Source organism: Centroberyx affinis, unplaced genomic scaffold (assembly GCF_046629955.1).
Source record: "Centroberyx affinis isolate AG114_WGS23_722 - 3 ecotype Tasmania unplaced genomic scaffold, CSIRO-AGI_Caff_v1 ptg005091l_1, whole genome shotgun sequence".
NCBI lineage: Eukaryota > Metazoa > Chordata > Actinopteri > Beryciformes > Berycidae > Centroberyx > Centroberyx affinis.
Window position 1 is genome coordinate 257,309 of NW_027282520.1, and position 14,906 is coordinate 272,214.

General features: G+C 43.3%; 1 protein-coding gene across 1 annotated transcript; it reads right to left on the reverse strand.

Moving 5' to 3' along the window:
* Positions 1-173: 173 nt before the first annotated feature.
* emilin2a (elastin microfibril interfacer 2a) lies at positions 174-14,620 on the reverse strand. Its single transcript, XM_071546014.1, has 9 exons — positions 14,392-14,620; positions 13,453-13,578; positions 11,277-11,467; positions 9,135-11,114; positions 3,920-4,252; positions 2,520-2,567; positions 1,967-2,026; positions 1,483-1,623; positions 174-958 (listed from the first exon to the last, which is right to left on the reverse strand). Exons 1-9 carry the CDS (start codon positions 14,535-14,537, stop codon positions 624-626), a joined length of 3,360 nt encoding a protein of 1,119 aa, XP_071402115.1. The 5' UTR covers positions 14,538-14,620; the 3' UTR covers positions 174-623.
* Between the last annotated feature and the right edge of the window lie 286 nt (positions 14,621-14,906).

A 14,906-nucleotide genomic window follows, 5' to 3' on the forward strand; every position in this document is an offset into this window, starting at 1 on the left:
TCTGAAGCTGGCCCAGTTCATTATATAACATTAATAAAACCTTATATTGCTAAACCACGTTTTTTCCACATCATTCTCTTTGTGAATGTTTATTAATCATCAATCATTCTGTTGAGAGTAGATTACAAAGTAAGATAGTGAGATGATACTGAAAGTGATTTGTCATGGTTTATTGCTTAACCAACATTATTATATTCCATTAATATTTGACCATATATTGATTCTCTGAGATGGATTTGTTAAAATAAAAATATATAAAATTTTATGAATGTTAATTTAAAACACTTTTTTACACAAGACATTCAAAAATAGTACACTAGGTACAAAAAGGTAAATTGATAACCAAATATATTAGCAACAAATATTGCTCTTTGTGTTCAGTTTTCTTTGGCAAAATGCCTGAAAATGGCAATGTGATGAATCCTTGATGAACACTGAGTACATTTTTCAAGACTTGTAACTGGAAGCACCCTATCCTCAGACAGTGAAACTGCATTGTACTGTTCTCCTACACATATGCCTATAGCGATTCAGTCAAAACCATGGCTCCTTCAACATCTTCTCCAGTCCGACTGGCTGGAAACAAACTAGTCTTTGCTGTTATGTGGCCAGCTGAGTGCCAGCTATCTTTTGGCCTGCGGTGCGTAGAGGAAGATGGCGCTGTATGTGGAGAGGATCTCCCTGGCCTCGGTGGTGGCCAGCTGGCCTCCGGTCCTCACCAGGCTCACGCGGTCTCCCTTCCTCAGGGACAGGATCAGGCTGAAGGAGACCGAGCCTCCGCAGCTACAGCTACCTGCAGCCGAACCCCCGTGTTGACCGGCCGCCTGCCCCGCGGAGCTCTGCAGCCTCTGGACGCTGCGGTTAGACACGGACAGCACAGCGTCTATGCGGTCGCCCTGCTTGGCGGTCAGCAGTCCTGAGATCAGGTAGCGGCCGTCCATTGGTACAGTGAAGATCCCTATAGAGCGGGGAGAGGAGAAGGGGGAGGCTTTGGTGAAAATGTGCTGGGTATGATTGATTGCTCTAATGTGGAATATGTTATAAGGTTAGGATTTTGAGTTTGAAAAGTACTTAATTGACATCATATCCAGTGCTTTGAGTGATGTATTCTGGTTGAAGAGTCATATAGTTTACTTCTTTGTATTACGTCTGGTGTTAAAATATGTAAAATAATTTTTAAAAAAAAGAGTTCTAGACACATTGCAATATAATTGCTGTTTAAGCTGCTGTGGAAACTCAGCCTTGCACATACTATGTCTCACAAATAATGATTTTAAATCCACAGGCCATCACTGTTCAGCATGTCGCAACACTGGTTGTGACATGCTGAATGTTTAATGTTTCCCAGAGTCACTGACGCATGTATCATATGAAATGCATCACTCCCAAAGCCAACTGTGCATGTATTGCCGTGACATAGCAATAAACAAACGGTAAAGAGATTAGTCAGTGGTGATGAATCAAAAGCTTTGTGTTGTGTACCTGTCTGTGGATTGTAGTGTCCACCGTCATTGACTAGCACCCTGTTGAAGCGGATGACGCCAAAGTCTCCAGAGAAGGGCTGCTGGGTGAGGCCAGCGGAGAAGGAGAAGGGATCTGCCAAGGCGCTGCTGTCGACTGAAACTGGACCAGAGGACATGGGGGGAGTTAGAGAGAAGATAAGCTATGGAAACATTGTGGAGTGTATGTCATGTGGTACGATAACTGACCATTTTCGTCAAATGCGAAGGAGTTTTCTCACCCAAAAACATGCACCCAAGTAGATCAGAGGAATCCCACAGAAAAAGTACTACACAATTCTCACTTTAACTGAAAATCCTTCATCAGCCATTTCTCAATCTCTTTATAACTCATCATACTACAGCTATTGATGGTAAAGTGTGGATTGCATGAATAATGATTTGTCTACTTTCTAAATACTAAATTATAAAGAGAGGGAGAGAGATGATTTCCAGGAGGATTTTACCTGGTGACACGACTGGAGCATCATACATCGGGTTCCAGGGCAACTTTGCTGCTAAAGGAGCTACAAGGTACAAATAAAGATCAAGTGTTAATTCAAAATGTATTCCTAGCAGTCAGCACTGTTGCCAAGGTGACACAGGAAGGGTAACACTTTTATTTTTAAAAGGTGTTTCATCTATAATCATCACTGGTGTTATATTTACAGTACACATTCATAATGTATTCATTAAAAAATTGTCTGGTGTGTACTGTGGGCATGTTGTGTGTGTGTGTGTTTTCTTGGGTTCTATAGCTGAAAGGTTAAAAATAGAACTTCTGTAGAGTGGATACGTTATGGTCATCATCTGTACCAGTAATGGCATTTTCTTCAACATCTCCAGCTTTAACATTTGCTATGCAACCCAAGGGCTAACCTGCTGGTGGCCGACTGCAGCCAAGCTAAGCCTCCCACTCCACATGGTCTACCAATACCACCCTAAACTAAACACACCCAGTCCCCACTCTCTCACTCTGCCAGGCTCTCAGTTTAACTTGATAATGAACTGCCATAATACCTTGGTTCCTCTGAGGTTTGAAAGACACGGGCTGCACAGGGGGATAGCCTGCAAAAAAAGGGATGACAACTATATCATCTTTTTGTTAATAATAGCCTAATGATGTAATGATATCATTACAAATTTGTATCAGCCACAATGCAGAACGAGTTCAATAGATTACAATATGTATAGTGATGCACATCAAAATAAACACAACATCCGAACAAAAGGTTGTTTAGTGGTTACCCTTGCCTGAGGTAATGTGGTTTGGTTTTCCCCTCTGAACACAGACTGTCTGTCTAAACACTGTGGGCTAGTTTCCCAGAAAGGGTATAAATTAAACCAGGAATAGGTTTTAATCTAGACTACATAATCATGGCTTCAAAAGTAGCTTTCTGAATCATTTGAATTTGGTTAAGCTACTTCCATAATCAGATTCAGGTGTGGAAAGTTTCCTCAAAACCTTCAAATGGACTTACATGTATTTGTGGGTGCAGTGAAATAAAACCAGTCACAGGCATTACCCAACAGCCTTGTAAAATTATGTGAAAACCATTGGAAAGAGAAAAAAAGCGACAACTAGAAATAAAACACACAATTCTGTACCAAAGACGATTTTTGGGAAATTTGGGTCTATAAGTTAAACTTGCCCCCTTGGAGGCTAAATTTTAGCCTTCATTTAGTCCTGGAGTCGCTCCAATCTTCCTTTATCAAGTTAATGTAATACAGAACAGGCTAAATCTAGCACTGTCTGTGAAATCGAATTTGAGCTGGCCACTCTTAAAGAGACATTTTAGTGTAGGGTTACATTCACACCACAAGCCTGCTCATATCTTATTATTTTGGGCAACCCTTCATATCTATTCTACAACCCAAATCTGATATTAATATGAACTGACAGAAAGACAAGCATGCACAGAGTAACAATAACAAAAGAGGTCACATCGAATTTTGTACCTACACTTTTCCTCCTTGCTTTGAACAATTTTTAGCTACAGTATGTGCCTTCAAGTTTAGACTTAATTGGGGCGTCTCCCCAAATACCAGTCAAATCAGATATTTTGCTTTCTTTCTATCGTTGTGCCTCATTGTTCTCCATGCTAACGCTGGTTCAGCCATGCTGCAGTGAGAGCCAAAATGATGACAACTGGCTCAGGTGAATGCTGTAAGATTTCCCATTTGAGTGTTCAAATACAAGTGGCATGTAGGTCACATGCCTCAGAATCTGGTTTGTACCACATTATCCATTTGGACCAGATCAGAACTGAAAAATGTGACTCCATGCAGAATTTTACTGTTCACACTGATTAGAAAACACTTTTGATGTCAGAACAGAACTGAGACACTTTCAGCTGCAGTGTGAATGTAGTCTAGCACTAGGATTTAATCCATGTGTCCTCACCATGAGCATCACTCACCTGGAGCTCCAGCGAACCCTTTGACAGGCATGGAAGACGAGTCCTCGGACCCCCTCCGCACAGTCACCCTGCGCAAGTAGCCAGGAGGCCCAGCCTCGCCGGTCTCCACCACCGGCTTTCTGGGAACCTGAGTCAGAGTGGGAAGGCCTGGTTGCTGGGGGCTGGACGGCTGTCTGGGCTGGCTGGGCTGGCGGTATGTGTTGGGCTGCCTGGGGCTGGATGGCTGGTGGGGGATGATGAGAGGGATGTGGATCTGGGGGATTTGCGTTATTCTGGGTCTGGTCGGACTGGAGTCCGGCAAGGAACCAGGCCTCTCTAGTCTTAGGGTCATTCCTTGCAGAGTGAGAGGAGAAAAAGAAAGCAATTTACAGTTAATCATACAGTAGGTGTTATCAGCATGCATCAGATTATTCTTGTCACAGCAGCTCACATCATCCAATCCAACATATTAAAGACATGGAAAATCCTGTAACTGCAACAGCACCAGCCTGCAATTTACGACTTGCTCATAAACAATGCTTCTTTTCTCACATTCAGCCTTCATCTTCCCTCTTGTGAATTCTCTCTTAATGACTTTTGTTTTGCTGGCAGTCCAAATTAGACTTGGCTCACACTGCACCTCTGAGCTTTTTTCAACTGGTGCCATTATTACCCTTCATGAAAGCAAAGCGGGCGGGCGGTGTGAGTTTTCAGCAATGAGAACCATCTAAAAGTAAAGCGCTTGGCTGCTTGCCAGGCTGCCTGAGGGCACAGACAATACCTGGGCCTCTGAGGTGAATGTAGAGACACTGTGAGTGTGTCCTGGGGACAGATAACAAATAACATTACAGTACCTGCTTTGTGTCAGCCCCCACCTCACAACCAGGTGTCAGACAGATTGTGTCATGCTGTAGTTAAGGTATAGTAAAGAGGGGTTGGCACATTAAATGGCTTGTTTGTTTGGAGCTTGGATTCAAGCATCTGCGGTACCATTAATCATCATGTGGGCTGGGTTAGGCATGAATGGAGTACATATAACAGGATTATACTAATGTAATTACAAAATACCATAAATGTGATTTGGTTATAGTTGCAGTTACAGTCAGGAGAAAGTGATTAAAGTACATACTTTTGATAAAAGAAGCTGTTTTGAAGGGATAAAGCATTTAGGTTTAGACATTAAGTGAATATTTGTATCTTAAAATGAAAATAATGGTTCATAATGGCTGTAGGTAACAATGCCAATGCTATTCAAATTACAGTCTGTAAATCATAATGAACTGTTCCTACAACTGCACATCCAGTCTGTTGGAGGCAAAGTGATAAATCCAAAAGTGAAAGAAAGCAATTCTGAGTATTTGGATTAACCAGGTAATCAGTAATGTCTGAAGAATTACATTTGGAAAGTAACTAATGCAAAAAACACAAGTTGCATCCCTTTGTGTCTGCTGGGGAAACATTTCTGTCCTTATCAAATAAAACATTATCAACCATCAACAAAATTCTTCCTTCTTAATGCAAGTGATGCCACAAACTGCTCAGAAACCACATGTATAATCAAAAACAAATTAAACCCAGCAATCATGTTGCTCTGAGATAATCAGAAATCTCTTGTTCATTTCCTCCCTATGCCTCCTTCAGGATGCTGGTTGCCTGAGTGCATATTTCCCATGAGCACTCAGCCTGTGTCTTACTAAGGGGGCAACCACAGAGTCTCAAAACACACACAAATGCACACAGAGTGATGGTGTAACCGAGAGCATCACCAAAACCAGATGTTATTGCTTCTAACCAGGATTGAGACACTGCAGGGGGAGGGAGCCATTAGTCACTGTCGCTTCTCCAGATTCGGGTGACACTGTATGAGTGTACAGTACTGGAGACAAAAGTCTCTGAGAGCACCAAAGAATATTGCAGCAGACAAGCTGATCACGCTATGGAAAATGGTGTCAAGGGGCACGCTGCACAGCGCAGGGTGTGGTGGTTACACGCACATACAATAATGCATCACACACATTCTCGCATACATTTCTCTCTCTCACTTTCTTGCCATTCACTCACACACACAATCTCACACTCTACCCCACTCCACCCCACTTTCCTCCAGTGATATTAATGATGGGAGGTTCAAATTGTGCAGTGAATGGCAGACCTCAGGGATTCCCAGTGTGTGTGTTTGGGTCTATTCTCCTCTGAAGACTTCCAGATGGGCTCCCGGGTCAGAACTGGAGGGCCGGCGGTCCAGATGGAAACGCCTCAGCTCCAGGAATTCTGCACAGTCTCTTCGGGGCAATTGTTGGCGTCAAAGTGCCCCCCTCATAATTCTGGTGTTGACCAAATATACGCAGTGACTAGTGTGGTGGTGTCAAATACTATTTTCCATTATTTCCCATCAGACACCCCTTGACTTCAAATAGTCTTTGAAGTCCTGTTTTCCTTGTATTCCCTGATCACAGGAGACAGTTCATCTTGCTGCCCGTCTCTCCAGTATAAAGTCAGAATGATCAATTGCAAAGCATTGATCCATGAAATCAAAGCAGCCATTTTATCCCAGCTTTAATACAACTGTATTTTTTTTCTGAAGGCCTCGCCTGTGAATAGACACTTAGGGGACAGGAGGGGGGAGAGAAGGAAAAGTCCTCTGGCATTCTTGGAAGGACAAATCTCAATCAGCAGGAAAAGTAGGATGAAAGGAGAGAGAGAGAGAGAGCACGATCGAGATAAGAGAGAAAGAAGGGAGAGAAGGGAGGGAGTGATTTGAGCTGGGATGGGATCACCTCCAAAAAGAGGGAGAGCTGGAAAATAGCCTGGGACTCTAATGAGAAAGCTCAACTCCACAGCAATGGGATCACATATGATATTTCACATAAGGCAGATTAGTCACCGCCTGAATGAGGGACTGCAACCTGCTCAAGCAGAATTTTCTATATTTCTACATTTCCTGACAATCTCCATTAAAATAGTTTGTACCCCCAAAGACCTTAAAGTCTCTCCCCCAATTTCAAAAGGGCTCGGACCCATCAACATTTGACTGTAAATGAGGGAATAGAGTCATTATTGCTTAACCGCAATTCCCTGTTGGAAGTAGTGAGAAACAAACACACAAGCTGCAGTGACAGACCTCTTCTCATGGTCTACAGCAGCTGCTGTTGGGGACTAAGTGCCAACATTTTGCAACTGAACTCACACAATTCCATTCACCAGTCACACAGTGTGTAAGGGCAAAGCTATTCCAGATAAATCTTTCGGTTATGTTATTACAACACTTCATCTGTTTGCAGCCTCCTCAGGGTTTTCATATGACTGTGTGGAGACTATTAGGACGAACACAGAAAGGAAACATTTGAGTAGCTTCTCACCACCACACCCACAGAACTGGGATTTTTCATGGAAATTTTAGATCTATTTAGACTATTTCTTTCGTTTCCAAACTCGAACAAAACATAAAAACCTCAGGCTACCTCAGCCACACAGCCCAACTCCCTCTCTCATGGGGCTTAGTATACAGACTCTTTTGTGAGTACTAAGACAGAGAATATTTTGATAGTCTCTCCACTTAAACATACTGATAGAAATACTATCTAGAAATTGTTTGGGGAATTGTTTTTGTTGTATATTAACAGGTAATAAAAGCATAAAGTGAGAACACTGACAAACATTGTTCAGAATCCTGCTACAGGACACACAGTTCCTTCTGATTTATTGCTGTGCAGAAGTAAAGTATTAAGTTCCATGTAAGGTAATGAAATCAAATATCACAGTTTGGAAATAACTGGCCATATTTGGCTTACAGGGAAATGGAATACACCTTCTCTCCACACCACAGTCATTAAACCTCTCCATCTACAGTCCTCCATCCCTCCCTCATCTCACCCTATCAGTCCCATTGTTTTGACGATTGCCTGTGTGCTGTTAAAGAAAGGGAGGCACCGGGGACGGGGCCCCACTCATGACATCACAGCTGAGGGCAGTAGAAGCATCTGGTCCTGGGTGTGGAGCCCTGCTTCTCCCCTCTCCATCAAGACTGGCTCCAGCAGTGAGTCAAGGCCCTTAATGAGGACCAGACTCCACACATCATGCTGAGGTCACCCTACGGGAATCGCTGGAGGTTGGTGCATGTACATGTGTATGGTGAGGGATGGGGGATGATGTGTTTTTGTGTGTGTGTGTGTGTGTGTGTGCACGTGTGATGAGGGATGGGGAGTTGCGGTTAAGGTCTCATCCAATTCTCTGCTATGAGTGAGAAAACTATGTGATGGCGCGTAAAAGAAGGCCTCACAAAAAGATGGAACACTCTGCTATGGTGTTCTAACATTAACAGATGGGAGCAATGAGGCACAAAACAGTGCGAGTAAATCACTACTGAGGAAGGACTGAGAGTTCAGTGCGTGAAATCTCAGGTACACTGTCGATCAGCCTGTCCCATTCTTTTAAGAGATATATGAAAAATATAGGGAATTATCAGCACACAGGAAGTTTCCAATGTGGGCCTCCTTTTGCTCGGACATATTGAATGACATACTCAAAGCAGGCATGAGAGGCCCAGTGAACTCGTGCCCTCCCTCTCCTGGAGATACCCCGTGGCCATACGTGGGATTTGATCCCCTCTCCCAGCCTCCATGTAAGCCAAGCACCATGCTTTATATGGAGGATTAACTTCAGGAAAGAGCACCTACAAACCCCAGCCACGAGCGGATATATATGGTAGCCTGGACACTGGGTCACACTCAATCCCATATGTTACGAGTTTTATGGCTATCACTCATTCATAGTTTGTGTTTATACAGCTGTTTGTCTCACAGGATAAATTCATATAAAAAGTTGGAGGGGAAGGTGAAAAAGACTGTGTCAATTTAGTCAGTGTTTTTTTATCCTTCCTCTTTTGCTTCATTTCCTATGTTTGCCCGACAACACTGATGTGGGAATCTTTGAACAACTATATAACCAAGAACCACACATTGCCTTACATGGGATCTCTCGTGGTGTGATTGTGCTGTAATACAGACTAAAACCCACTAGCACCATATACTGGTAAATCTTTTGAACATTGGCACCAAACCCAAGCTTACGCTGGTCGAATAAATATTGACGAATATGACCTCAGAGTGATTTTCCATCTCTGAGTCAAAGCCTCAGAGGCGCTTTGATAATTTCTGTCATTTCCCGTCTATGACGTTACCACAGATTGTCAATGATGTCACCAAAGCATCCACATCATCATTAGGGTGTAACTCACCTGGCTCTTTCGCAGTGATGTCTTTGAGAACATGCTTGGCCATTGCGGAGAGCTGTGTCTGGACGCTCTGCAAGGAATTCTGCAGTGACATGATGTCTGCGGTGTGAGTCCCGTAGGTGGCATTCATCCTGTGGACGCAGTCCCGCAGACCAGCAACATGCCTCTCCAGCCCGTCCTTCAGTTCTTTGACATTAGCAGAAACCCCATCCAACCTTCCACACACCTTTTCAAGTCTGGTCACACGCCCATCTACGGCAGAAATGCCATCAGTAACACCCTGGGTGTTCTCTTTACACTGACTCAGTTCAGATGACACCTGGTTACTGAGCATATTGAATCTGTTCCTCAGCTCCTCCACCTGACTGTTGGTTACTGTGCTGACTGATGCCCCATTCTCCCATACTTGGCTCCCAGTGCCACTCTGCCCTGCCTGGCAGCATGTCGAGTTCATTCTCTGCATATCCTGAGTGTATTTGCTCAGGGAATCACTTAACCCATTAACAGCTCCAGCCAGACCAATTACATTATCTTGAAGATTAATCAGTCCTTTTTGGAAGTCCTCCATGGACTTGGCACGTTTCTGGTGTCCAACTGACTCCCTTTCAATAATATCCTCCAGTTTTCTGAGCTTGTCTGAGTTGGCACTGACATCCGTGTGAACAACGTCCAAGTCATTCCTACATAGTTGTAGGTCCTTCACAATGTTGTCGAGACCACCTGATATGGTAGATGAACTTGCTGTACCTGCAGTAACTCCTGAGCCTGAACACCCTGCAGAGCACAGCTCCCCAACAGCGTTGACCTTATCATCCAAGCCTTGGAGGAGGAACTTGTTGTTGTTGACCTCTGCCTGGATGGCATCCATGGAGTCACCAAGCATCCCAGGGAAGGAGCTGTTGCTCATTTCCACTAGCATGTTAGTAAACTGGTCCTCCATATTGTTCAGACGCTCATCCAGAAGCTGCCGAAGTGCTGCCGCTTCATCCGCAATTGCACGGGTCAGCTTATCTTCAATATAGAAACAGTGAACCTCTGCATTTTGTTCCGTGACATTTATGCGTGCCTCCAGCTCCTCAATGAGTGGGCCATACTCAACATCTAGTTGAGGCGCAGACAGGTGGGCCAGCTCATTGTCGATACGGACATTCAGGATGCGGTGAGCCTCTGCAATACGGTCAATCTCACGCCACAGGTCTTTGTGGTCACTGCGGTCCACTTCCTGCTTGGATGGGTCAGTCTGCCGTTGAGTTCGTATGGGTCCGTCTGCAGCAGCCATGTCCAGACGCAGTTCCCGGATCTCCTTTCTCAGGTCTGCCTCCTTGGTGTCCACCAGCTTGGTTAGGCTGACCAGGCCTTGGTCATGACCCTCTTCACAGGTCTTCTGCAAGGTCTGGATCCTGTCATTGCAGGAGCTCTGTAGCTTGGCTATCTGTTCCTCCATATTCTGGTCTAGCTCCTTCTTTAGCTTCTCGAATTTTCCATCAACGTAGGTCTGGATCACATCAAGGTCAGTTGAGGGGCCAACTTCCACCATGGCTGGAGCCTGAGATTGTGAGGCATCCATCAGGAGACGGATCTGCCCCTCTTGACTTGTCACCATTCCTCTGAGTTCTTCCAAAGCTTCGTCCTTGCTCTTCAGTGCGTTGTTCATGTCATCCAACCTGGCCATCATCTTTTCTATGCCCCTGTCTCCTGCTATCCCACCTCTGGTAGCCTGATGACCATCCAGCACTGCCGGGCTGTCCTCAGTGCCTGCGGTTGTGGCACTGTCTGGTGGGCGCATGTTGTTAAGGAGAGTGACCAGAATCTTATTGGTGTCTTCCTGCAGGTCTGTGCGGAGGTTGGCTGTTAACCCTGTCAAGGCTGTCTGGAGGTCCAGAACTGTCTGAGAGAGCCGCTGGACTTCACCCTCCAGAAGATGCACCTTATCTGCCCCACCATGCCTCGCCTCATGGTGCCCCGTCTCTCTCCGCTCTGGCCCTGTAATCAGAGAATAATTCATTTAGTCTTTTATTTAGAAATGAGAATAAATAAATCTCACATCTATGAGTGGTTCTGAGATACTTCTACCTCAACATAAAATGTGATTTCATGTATAAGTTAAAATATAATAATAAGCCAGTCTAGTTGCTTGTGTCTTACTCTGTGTGTGTCTAGTTGTATGTCCAGGATTTGGTGGGAGGTAAGGTTGTGTTCTCTGCACTGACTGCCGGTTGGGGGGTGGTTTTAAATCTTTACAGTCTGGGCCTTGGTGACCAGGACAGCATCTCCACTCTAGCTCTGTGACTGTCCTGAAGGCAATCTTGTACGTGGGTCGGAACCGAGTTTGGTACCTGTAAGATAGGGAACAGCATTCAGTGAATTTGGTTTTGAAAATCTCAATCATTTAATATTACGTTTTAATATGAATAAGATACAGAGAGCACTGAGTTTGATTTCTAACATCAGTCACTTGCAAAGTAAAGTGTTTTATCAGTGATATCCATTTCTTAACATTGGTCTATTCTAAAAAGAAAAACACTGCTTACCCATGCTGCAACTACTCTGCATTTCTAAAAAGAATACAATGTTGACATTGTATTCTTTTTTGGAACTGTTTACTCCTGCTACCACCAGCACTTTAGGAGTATGTATTTCTATTGTTGCCCCTTACAGGCAGCTTTCTTGCCAAAGCAAACTGTTCCCAAAGAAACAATAGATGACATCACTTCCCTAAAGACAGGGGTCATGTCATGTGTAACATCTGGAAAGTTGACGCTTGAAACACGCATCATCTTTGCACAGTTCCCAACTGACATCCTCAAAGATAACATTGTTCTAGCTTGACTAATAGAAAAAAGGAAACTTGAAAGAATGCACAAAATAAACTGTAGGCAAGTAACATTTAACACTATGGTTATATTCAACAATGTGTACTGAAATCTCATCCCAATATGGGTTAGTACAAAAAGCAAATACTGTATATCATAATGTAGAGATGGAAAAACTTGAGGTGTCTTTTCTATCCTATTCTATTCTCACTGCCAGGCCTTTTCGCTTTCACATGGAAACTTGGAAATATGTTCCTGTGACTTAAGTCTCACAGAGTTATCAATTTCAAGGACTCTTTTCCACAGCACAGTGGCTCTTGAAAATTGTTTTTCTTTCTCAGGAGAACACAAAGCTAAACCAAACCACAGATAGCATTGGGTTAAAGTTATAAGTCTATGTCACTGGAAGCATTTAATCTCTTGCTTTATTTATGTCTCATTTTTAAACAATCCAAGATCCACTAAGACAAAATATATTAAATTGCAAAACAGTATCTTCAGTTAATGATCACTTTGGCGTATCTCCCATTAACACCCTCAAATTCAACTGCCCCACAGGAGGAAAAGGCCAGCTTGTTTCTCTTAAATGTTTTGAGTATAAAAATGCATTGAGTAACCTAAATCAAATTATGTATGTAAATTATGAAGATTCATTAACATATCAGATATCTGACTAAACGGGAATATTTAATATTGGTGGTGAAACTATTTTACACTAACATGCCCATACTGCCAGAAATGCATTTCACATATACTTCAGGATATGTAATATAAAACATATTTCATTCAAAATATGTTTTGGACACTGGAAAATACATCTTCTTTGTATGCATTGTTGACAACATACTGTACATCTGCAGGGGCATTACAGAAGGAATGCTTGTCCTGAATACTAACCTAATGAGATTCCTTTAGATTTGGCATCCAAATGAATTTATAGCAAGTCTTGCCTGGAGGCTAGGTCTATTACATGGTTATTTTCATCATTATCATGATGAAAACTACAACACTAAATTTGGAATCTCTGGACTCTGGAAAGCAATGCGCCTGGCAAAAAAGGATCTCTGGCCACAAAAATATAAATGGCAATGAGTATTTTTTTTTCTTCCTGCCAAAAGGCAAGTGGCATCATACATATTTCATCTTAAAATTTTGTTCAACGAATGAGTTTGTTGGATTTGGCAAAGGGTATCTGGAATTGACCAAAGTTGTCCAGAGTTGACTGGCTTGAACTTGGAGGGTCAGCTAGCTAACCTAGATAACTTAGTGTTGTTAGATTGCATTTTTTTCAGCTAGTAGCAAGAGTGCTTGTTGTCATACTATTAGCTACCTCCTATTTTTACCCCTTGCCTTTTTCACTGGGCTTCCTTACGTAACTAGAAAAGCTGTGGTTATTTGATTGTTCTCTGAGAAATATTCCTGTAGCTAAAACTCCAATCTGCCACAAATACATTTTTTGCTGATAATTTCATTGGGATAACCCTTCCCTTGCTCCCCGGGGTGCTCACCTCACTTCCTGCTCGCAGTCTGGCTGGTAGGCGGGGCAGGGGGCCACCACGGGCTCCTGGAAGCTCTCGACGCTCCCCTGCACGGTGCAACTCACGTTCTTGTGCACCACATAAGCACACCAGTTCCTGGGGAGAGAGTAAAGCCGTTCAGACTGGGATAAACAGAGTCCCACAGGATGAGGAAAATGCCATGCCGATGAAACTGGCAAATGTTTTGATTTGTAGCTATACTATACAAATATCATAGAAAAACTATAAGAGATAGTTTAGTAATGGGATACCACAGGATTGAGCACCACAGATTGTCCTCATGTAAATTTTCTAGTATATTTTTCGTTAAAGGGCGCGTCTCAGGCTTTTTTTTTTTTTTTTCGCTCGACTATTTTAATTAATTTAGACACAGCTGGAAATGCGCAATTGGTCTCCTATAGATGAGCGATGGCTCTAATCACTCACATTCCAGTGTTTCTCTGGATCTTATCACATTGGGCAAGATTGGCAGACTCGAGCCAAATTTAGTCATAGCCCGATAAAGGCACAGCGAATGTCGCAAACCCATCTATATGACTGATAATAGGCTACAGCTGTCCCGGTCTGAAGTCATTATGCTTCTGATCAATGGAAAGTTTACAGCTCATTGCATTGTATAGAGTACTTCACTGTGCTGCGCAATTTATAGCAAACAACACCAGCACAGCCTGATTTTACCCCAATCACAAGGACAGGATAGACCAGGAAAAAAACACTAGAGGGACTGAGGAAATCACGCTTCTATTCAGCTGGCTATTAGGACTTGCACAAAAACAGAAAGGTTGAAAACAGCAGTGGTATAGGCCTAATACAGCCTATAAAGCAGTACCTGTTTTGCGCAGCATGGGGCCCATGGAAAATGGAAAATAACATGTTCCGCCAGAGACATATGAAAAACATGTTTCTTACCTATTTCTATGTCTCTGTACCACTCCAGTGTATGCGGACCCTTGGAACAAGTCATAGGAGGACGGAGACCCGTAAGTGAATTGAAAGTTCAAAAATAATGTGAAAATTGTCCACTGCCACTCCATCTCTCCTTGTCTGTAACGCATCCTTAACAAAACAAGCCTCAAATAAACATTCCTAACAGAGAGAAGGCTACGCTGGTATCATGTGCGGTGTTCCCAGACACCAAGTCATTGCCCTAGAGTGACTGATCCAACTCCAACTCAAGTTTAGGGAAGTCCAGAATCACTGCAACTCCCTTGGAGTGACGTTCAGGGCCTACACCCTCCTCCCAGTATTTTGGATGAGGGGGAAAAAAACTCCCGCAGGCTTTTGAGATGTTTATAGCTCAGTAGGTGCTTTTGTTTGCTGTGGTAGTGAAAACCCAACAACGCTTTGTTTCAATAATATTGTTTTATTAGTCTTACAAAACACAGGGTCATTACTTACTGGAGAGGCATGCCATCAAGATGCCT

Excerpts from the sequence above, each read along its gene's own strand:
- emilin2a (XM_071546014.1), bottom strand. The coding sequence starts at position 14,537 with ATGCGTTACAGACAAGGAGAGATGGAGTGGCAGTGGACAATTTTCACA. Across the intron at positions 2,027-2,519 it reads CAAACCTCAGAGGAACCAAG|CTCCTTTAGCAGCAAAGTTG; the intron begins GTATTATGGCAG and ends TGTACCTTGTAG. Across the intron at positions 1,624-1,966 it reads TGCTCCAGTCGTGTCACCAG|TTTCAGTCGACAGCAGCGCC; the intron begins GTAAAATCCTCC and ends CCTCTGGTCCAG.